This window comes from Ciconia boyciana, chromosome 24 (assembly GCF_034638445.1).
Source record: "Ciconia boyciana chromosome 24, ASM3463844v1, whole genome shotgun sequence".
Lineage (NCBI taxonomy): Eukaryota > Metazoa > Chordata > Aves > Ciconiiformes > Ciconiidae > Ciconia > Ciconia boyciana.
This window is the reverse complement of record NC_132957.1, coordinates 2,247,781-2,260,283: the sequence shown is the minus strand read 5'-3', so window position 1 is coordinate 2,260,283 and position 12,503 is coordinate 2,247,781. Positions and strand designations below refer to the sequence as shown.

At 40.0% G+C, this 12,503-nt stretch overlaps 1 protein-coding gene across 6 annotated transcripts in view; it reads right to left on the bottom strand.

Moving 5' to 3' along the window:
- The window catches only part of MLLT1 (MLLT1 super elongation complex subunit), a 32,419-nt gene that overhangs the window by 12,767 nt on the left and 7,149 nt on the right, over nt 1-12,503 (bottom strand). For 4 of the 6 annotated variants that reach the window (XM_072845210.1, XM_072845211.1, XM_072845213.1 and 1 more), the window contains exons 4-6: nt 4,530-4,673; nt 2,758-2,883; nt 458-1,002 (exon numbers count right to left, since the gene is read on the bottom strand). In XM_072845210.1, coding sequence (XP_072701311.1) covers nt 458-1,002; nt 2,758-2,883; nt 4,530-4,673 — 815 coding nt within the window. Of the gene's footprint in view, nt 1-456; nt 1,003-2,757; nt 2,884-4,529; nt 4,674-12,503 lie in introns of all 6 variants that reach the window. The other 2 variants (XM_072845212.1, XM_072845214.1) reach the window with 1 other exon arrangement.

Sequence of the window (12,503 nt, the reverse complement as noted above, 5' to 3'; positions counted from 1 at the left end):
CTGGAGGTTTTTTGTTGGTTTTTTTGTGTTTTTTTTTTTTTCAGAAGGAAAACTGAAATTATTTCCTCTTTTTCTGCATTAAGATCACATTCAAAAACATTATGTTATCATAAGCAGGTAGAAAGTGTATATACACTTACTATACTCTAGCTCTATAAATGTCACTGCAAGGGATGAACGAGACCGTAACATTAAACTCTGACTTTCACATAACTCTGCCTGCAGATAAATCTAAATAGAACTGCAGATCTGAAACAGGAGGTAAACCAGGTACCAGTATTCATCATTTACTGCTAAGATTTTCAAAGAAGAGTTTTATTTGAGATACAACCCAGCCTAAGCATTTGCCAATCTGGTTCTCTGTCTTGTCTGAGGGAATATTTTTTAACATCTTTTTCATGCAGCAATTTAAACAGCATGCTTAAAGATTCTGGTAGAGGACAAATCCCTACTCACCTCTGACTTGAAAGAAGTTTCATCCTCTGAATTTGACTCCTCCATTTCCACAGGCTTTTTGATCTCCTTGGCCTCACTTTCAGATTTTACCTTTTCCACTTTGGCATTCATCTTCTCCTTGGTTTGTTTCTTCTCTGGGTATGAGGAAGACGAGGTTCTGGGAGATGTCCCTAGGATATTCTTTACCCCTTTGGAGCTACTCTTTTTTTGTTTTTTGGCACTAGGCTTTGGTGACTCCACATTGGAGGGCCTCTTGCTGGAAGACTTTAACTCTGGCTGTGGCCCACCCTTTGGAGAAGTGTTCTCCAGTTTGGTCTCCTTCACGGCCAGTTTTGGTTCCTTGAAAGCAGCTTTTGGAGGTGCCTTCTCCTCCTTAGGCAATTTGTTCTCAGTTGGTTTTCTGGAGGAGTCCTTCAAAGGCTTGTTTTGTTCTCTTTCAAGGTCTTTGGAGGAGTTTTTACTCTCAGAGTCTTTTCTTGGCCTCTCTCTGTGCTCCTTGGTTACTTTGTGTGGCTTAGATGCCTTGCTACTTTCCTTGTTTGCATCCTAAAATTCAGCAACAGAAACATGCAAGCTAGGTATGAAATTAAAGCTCTGCACAGAATTATAAAACACATTCTCATAAATCACACTGAAGCATTTGTTTCATGTAGACATCCACCCACAGATGCCTAATGTACTTTTCTACCTCTGAGGTAGACACCTAGATTTCCCTAAAGCTGATTGACAGAAATTGACAGTAGGCACTTAAACATCTACGTTAGGACAGGATGAAACATGTTTCAAATATGCCTGTTCCTTTCCATGGTCTATAAAAGGAGGTCTGTAAACATCTATAGATGTTTAGTTCAGATTTAATCTGCAGGGTTAACATCTGAAGCCAGATAAGAGGAAACTCACTCTAGCTGTGTTACACAAAGTTATACTTCACACCATATTGTACGGAGAAAAACCCCAGCAACTAAAGAGTTGTTTTTTTTTTTTTTAAAAAGGTTAAATCACATCCATGGTAAATTCAAGTTATGTTTGCAGCCTAGCCCCCAACTCAGCACATTAACCACACCACAACTTGACAAAAATACTGAATGTCCCCACAATCATAAGAGAGCCAACATCACTGATATCAGCAGGCATTTTATCACCTTTAGTAAAAGCTTTAAGACACCAATCATTAGGACTCTGCCTATCCTATGAGTCAGGTACACACGAAGGCAAAGGAGTACTTCCCTTTGCAAATTCTACGTGAACTCAAAACGCTTAGAGTAGTGGCTCTTGTGGGGAGACACTGGAGTATGAACTGGACACGCCGAGATGCAAACACACATGCACCTCTGGGGGCAACCTGGAGGAAGAGAAGCAGGAGACTACTGTCTCTTTAGCTACTGGCAATTTTCACCAGAGCTTGGTCAGAGCCCTTTATTTCTCTTCTGTCTTCTCTGTTTTCTAATGCTTAATTCCTGACCAAAATTAAATCAGCCACTAACAGGTAAGTCATCTTTATTCTGTTTTGTAACATCAACATCAGAAGACATGACCAACGTGCCAGAAGTGTTTAGAGCTTTGAACAAAATGGATATCAGAATTGAATTACACCATGAAATGAATTGCTGTTAATATTTGTTACTGTTCAGGCTGATAAAGTGTATGTAATCTGCTTCAAAACACATTGCCTGTGGATTGTTTCTGCTATGTAGAATTACACAAAAATAGCTTCATCACACAAGTGAAAAAGAGAAAACTTCAGCTTCTTCTGAACTCTCAAGAACTAGATACTGCTGGATGCAAACATCAAATCTTGAAATCATTAGTTTGACCAAGTACAGCATATTTTATGATCTTTACACCACTACCCTAAGTAGTCCTAACGACAGAGGAAGTGCTCTCTACTCAGCCTTGCTGCTAAGAGATGCAAGGACTTAGAGTACAGCTTTACATGACAGACAGCGAAAGATCCACATAATTCATGCTCAGCATCAAGGATACAAGGCAGAACAATCAGAGAGCACTTCATTCAACTTTATCTGCTATAGCAGATCAGGATGAAGGTATGGTTCACCAAAAAATGCCAGTCTTGGACATTTCATTTTCTTTTCAAAATTTCCCTGGAGAGAAGTCTAGCAAATCATAAAAAGGCCTCCTAAATTATTGTAAGTTCCAGACCATTAGCTAGTGAACTACACAGTACAAGGAAGACGTTTTCAGAATTCGAAGTAGCCAGAAACAGCTGCTAAACAAGCTCTTAGCAGCAAGTCCTGAAAGACTTCTTCACCTCAGGGTGACACAAAAGCATGCTTCACTGACCTTTGACCCATGGGACGGTTTGGTCTTCTTGGGATCAGAGAAGGCAGAGAGCGGTATTGTGGGTAACATAGGATAATCGGGACTTGGCCTTGAAACAGTTTCTGCTCCTTCTGGCATTACCATCACCTAGTAATAAAGAGGAGAAAAATTATGTATGAGTAACTTCGCATGGACTATTAACACATGATTATGTTAAGCCACTTGCTCAGTTAACACACTATTATTCATCTTTTGGATGTTTTTTCCCCTGCTTAAAGGCAATAAAAAGATATTGTCTAGGTAATGCTCAGTTTCAAGGCAACTCCTCAAATACAGAACATTAAAACCACAAAAAAATGAAAGGCAACATGCAATATCAAGTATCTTTCCCAAAGGGAACTCCAATATTCTGAGCACAAGCAGGCAATAAAGCTCTGGACAAGAACTGTGTGTTCTGCTGCAAATGCTCTTATCCTGCAAATGGATAGAGCAAGGTAAATCTGGAAGGAATGAGCAAGACTTCATCAATTTAGGAGAAGCTGAATTCACTCATTCAGAAAAAAAAAAAAAGAAAAAACAGGCCTTGGGTGTCTCCCCTGACAAGATCTTAACACCAAGCACTGAGCTCCATGAAACACTTTCTTACCTCCCCTATATGCTGTCAGAATAATCCTGTCAAAAATTTGCACTAGATGAACAGCATCAAGTGATTCACAGATGCAACACCTCAATACATAAGGACTACAATAACGTACTATGAAAATCCTAGAAAGCAAATGATGTTCTAGCCATCTTATGGCTGAAATAAGCACTCTTCTCTTTGTGCCCAATATGGAAAAGCACTGGCATACTGAGGAAGATCTCGACAGATCAGCTTGGAGTATTTGTCACTCTTGAGATTTATTATTGACAAACTTCCCCACAGCTTTTTAACTTTTTAAATTTTTCAGGCTAGAAACATGTTTTTTCAGAAGAAAATTTTCCCAGCAATTAAGACCATGTTGAATGAAGTCCTTGAACAGAAGATAATTATACATTGCTATATATGGGGGTGTCTCAGAATACAGTCTTGCCATTCTCTGTCTGGTTAAAAACTTCATGCACTTTGTAGCTTGTACTAATTTGCCTAGATCTTGTAGTTATTTGAGGATCATTTCTTTAGTCTATCACTGCATATTACTTTCCCAGAAGTAAGAGTTCATCCACTGTAGCAACCCACATTTTATTGTGCCTTCAAGAGTATAGCTATTTTTTTCCCTCCTACACCCATTTTCACTCTAAATTCTAACACTTTTCCTTAATTTTTTGTTATCTAAGCCACAAGCAGCTGACTTCAGGTTTAGAGGACATTTATTGACCAGGAAGTGCTAAGTATTAAGTTTTTCTGTGGCAAAAATGAGTAAGGAATAGACTGGAAGCATCTTCCTTTTCTTGAGCTTTTCTATACTGATACAGCTGACGACACTAGGAAGGTCACACATAACTGTAACTGCCTGATGGACAGCATGCAACATCCACAGATCTCCATTTCCAGAGGGGTTTTAGTGCTTTGATATTAATGGTCACATTTAAATTGAAAATGAAGTGCCACCAATCACCCAAGCAATGGGTTAGTTCTGCGTCAAGCACTGCAGTCATATAACCAGGAGTAAAAACTGGCTGGCTCATCCCTTAGATTAACGTAGAAAACTGTAGCCTGCTGGGCTGCAGCTAAAAAGAAACCCCAGAGCCAAATGAGATCACAACACATTTTAGCAGAACCTCTTCAGATCTCCAGTCCTTCTGGCACTTACCCCTCCAGCCCTAATGAGTTTGCGTCTGAATTCCTTGGTGGGGTTGTTGAAAGTCAGTTTCTCACAACGAAGGTGGTTCACAGGTGGATTTCCCTCCAAATTTAAGAACAGGTCGTATGTGAAACAAACCTTTTTCGGCTCCTCCTAAAAACAAGACAGACTTTGGTAAAACGAAGAAGTTTGGCAAGCACACTAAGTCAGAGGATTCAAACAGTCACTCCTGAAAATCCAAAATAAACCACTGAGTAAGTGTTACATTCATAGTTTTTCATCATGAGATCAGAGAGCTAGAAATTAAACTACTTGTGCCTAAAGTTAACATACCATTCATCAGAAACTCAGGCATGGCTTTTGACTGAAGAAGAAATGCATGAACAAGGATACTGACTGACAATTGTCTGTTTAAAGCCATTCGAGTCTTCCTAGGAAAGCAAATTCACAAGCTTTATCCACTATTCCGTTTTCACTGAAATTCAGATCCTATCTCCTTTGGGAAGCAACTGAACTATAAGTATCAATATTAAGAGCAGCATAATCCTTTATTTAGAGAAGGAACACTTCTGAACTCATAGGATTCTCTGCGGGTACTGAGAAAAGATTAAATGCAATAGTAAAAGGATGACTCATTTTGTAAAATCCTTTTCAATATGCATATTGCAGGGGCTGAATGGGAAGATATCCTAGGCTTTTGAACTTTCCAAGGGCACTTTCAGTGAAGAAATCCGGAGTTTGTATGCATGTTGGGGATCATCTGCGCCTCACTGGTTTTGTTCCACCTGCTGCAGAAGCACAGCAAACACTCTGCATTTGCAGTACAGAACAGAAGACTGTAGAAATCCCTTCCCTTTTTTTCCCCCCAAAATTGCAAATATCACACACTACTTGTGTATTACAAATACTGATATGACATTTCCTGGTATTATGGTGTATTCTGCATTTCAAGATGAAAACTCAAAATGTAGCAAAAGAGACTCTCCTGCAAACCACACAGAGCCTTACAGTACATTCAGTATTTACATGAATGCATCCCACATGCCTCATTCAATGCGCAACATCAAGCGGCTGCACAGCAGTCTTTTCCACAATTCATATCCAGCAGCTTGATTTCCTGGTGTAGTTGCATTGTTGTATGGGAACAGACGCCGCAGGCTTCTAGCCCAAGCCATTAGATTTGCTGAAAATAGGTTGAAGCGTCAAACGGCTTCAGACCACACTGATTCCTGCTGTTTGCTTGGTGGATACAAACGTCGCTAAAGAAGCCATTTCTTGTACAAACTATACCACTAATAATAAAAAATGTGGTAACCACACCTGGTTTACATCAAAATCAGTACCCTAAGCCCACCTGGGAGTCAAGGTGTTGGATCCTAACCCCCCAAACAGGGGAAGGCAGACATCTAAGCAGACACATAAAATAGAATTGTCTCCCATTAACAAGCAAGAACATGCTACCAACATGAGGGTCTTCAGACCCTATTTTGGAGAAGTCCTGAAGAATCCACACACACTCGAAAGTGTTTAATGCCTACTAAAACAGATGAATGGGAACAAGAAGAAAAATACTTGCAAAATACACTGCATTGTCATTTTCCTCTTTTGCTACGACCATTAACTGAATCATTAGTGAGCTCTGCACATGTGTGCTTACACTGGAGTTTGAAGAGCAGCTATACAGGGTCCCTCAAAGTCTAATAAACTTAAATGAAGGCTGAACAGAAATCCAAATGTGGCCTAAGAACGGTTTCTAGAATGCTTTTCCTAGTTTACAACATAGAATAAATTAATCTTGGATATAGCAGCAAAAGCAGGCTTTAGTCAAAAGCTGTTATGCCATCACATTATCAGAGCCCTGCTTTGTCATTTGCCTATTTGCTTTTAGAGCAGGAGAGGGGCAGCAGATTCATTTTCCTTTTATCTCAGCTATCCCATTTTTTACATAGACTCAGAAGCATCAGGGAACCTCCCAAATATTTATTGTACCTCTGTTGACGAGCTTCCACTTTTTGTAAAATTAAGATAGTTTTTCAATGTGATTTTTCTCCAACTCAGAGATCACGACCACCCTGGGAATCGAGCCCTAGCCAAGTACCATGATCATTAAGATATCCTTTGTATCGTCTCAGGCCATCAGAAGCCCCCCACCCAAGTGAATAGTTAAGATTACAGCACTCCTAAAAGAACGAGTACAAAAGTCTCAAAGCAAAAAGCTGCAAATAAACATTCTTTCCTTTACTGCCTTCACTGACAGCTAATGATTACAGCTCAAGACACTCCAAAGCTTTACCCATCCGGTCCTCCCTAAAAGGTTCTTCCCTCCAAACAACCATCAAGGTGGGGGGCAGGGGGAAGAAGAAAACCAAGGAAAATCTCTCTCAATTGACCTGGACCTCTAACTTTAAATGGAAAGCCAGACTGAATCCACGGTGCCACACTTCAAAGCCTTTCTAAATAACATGTTGGGATCTACATATCCTGCTGGTTGGAGCTGCAATAGAGTCTAGGTACTTTTTCATCGTACGAATTTAGGTCCAGGCAGTCTGTTTTCATTCTGCAACACCACTTTACATATTCCTGCTTGAGTAGCAACTATACGGGCAAGCCAAGCTTTACTCTTAGATTCCACCTTCTGATATTCAACCCTTGATGTCAACAAGTAAAACTGAAAAGGGGAGAGACTATTTTCTATGGATATTTTGTCGCTCTCTGAGACCATATGCTGTTCTAAAGGGCCTTACTTCCAAGAAAGGCTTTAGAAAGGATGGATCACATCCATTTCTAACTGGTAGATATTGTGGTTATTCAGATTAAAATTCAATGGTCAATTTGGACATGAAATGGTTAACCAGGTATGGCATCTCTGAGCAAGCCACCTTAGAACATCAGTTTATATCTGCCCCTTAAATCTCAGGACGCCAGAGAAGTAAACTAGAAGTGTACCACAAAGCCAGGGCCAAGCTTTATTTGCAGCTGCTGTGAATTTCCCTCCATCCAGTGAATCCCCCTACTCCACCTCCAATTTCCAAAGCTGAGTACGTTACGCTTTATTTTTACTGTTTTCCAGCTTCCTGTCTGCCACTGCACTGTTACGAACACTGAAGTTGCTTTATTTTTCTTCTGACTTCTGAAGTAATGGGTTAAAGTTCTTTTGGCACTTTTTGTAAGGGGGAATTTTTCAAAGTCTTTTGTTAAAATTTCCTTGTCCTGTTTTTAAGGCAGGGTGTGCCCTTTGCCACTTAAACACAAATCAAAAGAATTTCACTGGTAGCGTGCGCATAAAGCCATAAATCACTTTTAGAAAGCCATAAAACAAAATTATCTACAAAAATCTAGCACACCAAGGAAGCAGACTCATGGTTATTCAATAACTATAACATCTAACACTACTTCCCTTTTGCCATAGATCCAGCCTGACAGACTCATTTATCTGTAACCGGTTCATAACGTCTGTATAAATGAAACCCCCTTTCCAGGCTTGTACAACCCGTTTGACTAGTATTCCACCCCGCTTAGAGACAGGACATTTAAAAGTGAATAGCCCAATATTCATTTTTTGAAGCAAGTAGCCTTATGTTACACTCTGCTAACAAGTCCATGAAACACCCTTATCTCTTTCGAGATTCTACAGGGTTAAGTAAAGTAATAGAGAACAGCGTTTAGGAACTCTCCCCCATCTATTACTTTGTTCGAAAATTAGGAAAATACACTCACTGCTCAAAGACAGGCATTTAATAATCTACTAGCTCTTAGAAATACAAGATACGATGCTGGCATGGCTAGTAAAGCTGCTACGTTCCACCACGCTTCCTTGCGAGGCACTGCAATCTATTCAGCATATGGAGATGCCTATCAATGTGCCACACTGAATGGCTCCTGAAACACACACAGCCCGGGTGTTTTGGCCAGGAAAACAGTCTGCTCAGACAGAAGAATGGGTAAACTGATAATATGTATTAATTTATGACAGAAAAAGGAAAAAAAAATAATTCACCATTCATCATCAGCACAAAAGAGAGTGCTGCAGGTTTGGTAAGACAACACAGGACAGACCTAAAAGATGCCAGCAGCAAATGGTTCCACTTAAAGGCTAGACAAAATGACAAGTTTTACTCCTCCTTCCACAACTTTCAGCAACACTGAATAAATACTAACAGGTTAAATCTACTCCTCCTTTCCTCAAAGCTGTGCAGACCCTGCCCCAATAACACAGCAGTTTGTTAAGTAAAATCAAATCTCTCATGCAAACACGGGCTCTTCAGCAACCTTCCTTAGGAGTATTTCACAAGCCAATACCTTTCTCATGGCACAGGCCCGACGTAGCTCTAACTCATCTCCAGTTTCACCTACCCTGCCATATGTGCAACCCACATACAACGTCTCCACTGAGTTCCTACTTTGAAACACAAATAATTTTTCCCTTCTCCGATATTTTTCTATGTATTTTATATATCACACCTATAAATATTGCAGAAGGGCTAAAATATGCATGTTTTTATTTTGAACCTAACTGGAAAAAAATCAAACGGATTTCTCAGCTTTCTTTGCTTATCTCCCTTTTCACTAATAGAAAAAGCCCAAGTTACATGTATCCACATTATGTAAATACTGGAAGCCTTTTATCTCTAGCACTGAAATTGGGAGGTAGTATCTTTAAAGAGACTTTAATACAACATCTTATCCATGTTGCATTCATATCATCTGCCTTATATCGGAATAGCATACTAGAGTATACTAGACCTTTAGCTTTTGTTGGGAGGGGTGTGATCTAATTTGATTAGGATGCAAAAAATGTAACAGGGGATGAATACCAAATTCATACCTGTATTACAGCCTCCAAATTACAACACATGCCACTGTGAAAGATGTATTTGGAGACAACAATAAGGCCATGAAAAAAGCCTCAAGACTGTTGAAATTGAACGGGGGAGAGGGAAGGGGAAGAGCAGTAGAAAAACAGCAATGCATTTATTGTACCCAGTTTGTATTGATTCAAGCACCAGAAGCCACTAACAGCAGCCCTCATTATAGGAAGGAACACAAAGGATTTAAAAATAAAAATAGCATACTAACATTTTCAGTCCAACAATCCCAAATGATCCACTATCATTAGTCAACTGTGCTTTCAAATCCTTTATCATTCAGCCTGCTGAGACCCTGCCCTTTGTTTTTCAGGTTCAGTTACAGAGGCAAAGGCTCTAGCAGGCCACCAGTATCAAATGAGACTGCGAGTCCCGCGGCCTGTCTAGACCACTGCAACTCTCTAGAAAGCTCAGATATACAAACCGCCCAGGTTCACAGCAATATTCAAAATATATATTCTGCAATTCAAATGACAAGACTGAGAAAGCACCTACTTATTGAGGAACTGAATTACAGCACAGGAAGGACAAGCACATGCCAACAAGGCGTAACGATGTCCGTAGAGGGTAAGAACAAGCTCCTGCACCTTTTTTTAATACTCTGCTGACACCTCCCTGTCTGACAGAAAGGCACCACAAGCTTCAGCGGGGCTGAGAGCACTGACTCCCCTACTCCAAACAGACAACGACAGTAACAAAAAGAGAGTACTCCAACACAAAGAGTTAATGGGCAGTTTTATGCAAAGTTGCCTAAAAAAAATCCCCGATTAAGTTCATTAAAACCATTCTTAAGCCATTCTTAGTAAAAGTGTTCCTTAGGAGTGAACCGGCCCAGGTTTCTTTAGCCAAAGCAAAGAGTGCACTGGCTCTGACAACCACTACTTATCATCCTAGTAACAAATTAGAGCAGGGAAAGGAAATTAGGCTAAGAAAGGAGGCTTAAACTGTGGAAAAAAAATTTTCAGCCAACCATGGCAAAGATCAACCTCCACAGATTAGTTCACCCCCTCTTCAAATCCTTTCTCTTCTCACCTTTACAAAGTTAAACATGCATTGATAAACAAATCCCAAAGCCTTTGCAGCTCTTGTTTCAACTGAGAGGACACACATCAACAAAAACGTACTAAAATGTAGGGAGCATATGGCCAGAAAGACCCACCCGATTCCTCCTGCCCAGCCACCTATGAAACAGCGTTTTCTACCCAATCCCAGAATGAATCCATAACATCTACTTGAAAAGAGTTATTTAAGGATGAGTCCCAAATGCTGTCATCAATTCAGGCAAATTCAGAACAATATATGCTCTACACACAACAGCTGATCCCCACCAGTGTCAACAGGTTTACAGAGATCAGAGTGAACATACGGTCTCGAAGTAGTAAAGACTTATTTATTTGGTGCTTTAATGTCACATTCTTTAATGCAGGAGAAAATAGGCTTTGCCATTCCTCCTCCTCTTTCCCCATGTTTTTAATTTCTACTATGTCCCAGTTTTTGCTTATCTTTTGTCTTTGCATTTCTATCTTTGCAGAAGTATTTACCTCACATTTCCTTCAACTCCACTTACTGAAAATAATCATAGCTCTTAATATTTCAAGATGGCATTATCACCAGGCAATAGTGGTCAGAGGAACCAAATTCTTCACATTGTCAGGCAGCTTCTGAGCTTCCAGCAATCCTAAGTACCGTGCTTAACTTCCAGATGTGCAGAGAACATAACATTTGCTGACACAAGAATGGAAAAATTAACTTCTAAGCAGTAAAAGCAAATTTCAAACAACTTCAGTATAGCTCACGTATTTCAAGTTCATGGTTGAACCTGGGAACAAGTCTCTCTTCAAATGACATGCTGGAAGATGGAAGCTATCGTGTTTTCCCTCAACCACTGCTTGCCCCAATTTAATAATGGGAGGTGCTACCTGAAACTCCCTAATTAATCAATTCATCGATCAGCTTAAAAGTGGAAAATAACTTCTCCGTAATGCATGCATCTAAAAAACAGGACAAAGATGAGTATTTTGAAGATCTGTAGCTTTGAAAACAAGTCTGCCACTAAACCTGTTTTCCTATTTATTTTTCATGTTTCTGAAGACCAAAATGCCAAAAACAAGCCGCCTTCTCCTAAATTAACTGCTACTTCCATTGTTTCCACTACGAAGAGACCACCTATTTCCCTTATTTATAAAAGCCTACCCCTAATGCTAGAAAGAACAACTATGCAGTCACATGTTTATAGAAACAACAAGAAGTTATGACCCCAGTGGGTGTGAAACCAATAGTCAGAAAAGCTGCCAGTTCCATATTCTGTGAGGAGCATATGGACATAAGGGACAGAGAGAAAGCAAGCATACGAATGCAGACGACGGTCATTGCAAACAAGTGCGCCTACAAAAAAAATACAGGAGGCAGAAATGAGAAAGATCTGAAGACTTGTGAAAGCCATTGGAGACCTGCAGGGAAAAGGCAAGTGTGAGAAAAGACTGGGTGAAGAAAGGAAGGAAAAATAAAAGGTAAGAGTAGAAAAAAAAACAAAGTTCACCCACCACAGTAATTCGAGATTCCCCTTACAAGAAATCAGTGTGGACAAGTTGACATTTTTTGGTCAGAAATGTAAAGGTAGATTTTGAACCTGAATTAAGCCAACATATAGTGTAGATTAAGAGTTTCCTGATTTCCATCCAAAACCTCAGAAAAGCCACCAGAAGTCAAACTACTTTTAAGCTTTTGAGGTTTTTTCCTGCATTCAAGTTGCAGTTTTCAGTGTCTGCCAAAAAAGCTGCTTCGATCAACAACTGTCTCCTACCCTCTAACTGCCATTTCTCTTCACATCCTTTTGGCTTACCCCACCCACCCAAAAGAAAGTTGTGGGCAAAACGTTCCCAGGTTCAGAAGACAAGTCTTCTTGTGGTTCAGTCTCATTATTTGGCTTATTACTCAGACTCAAAGTGGGGTAAGAGCAATGTGGTAGGCCAAAAAAGCCAAACTGAAACATTAATTATTCACAAATGACACCGCCAGGAGAGCACACTCTGCTAGACTGGGGCAAGAACGAAACGATAGACAAATATGTTTGTGGGAGGTACAGTGGAAAGGATGCTGGGAAGCTAAATGGAATTAG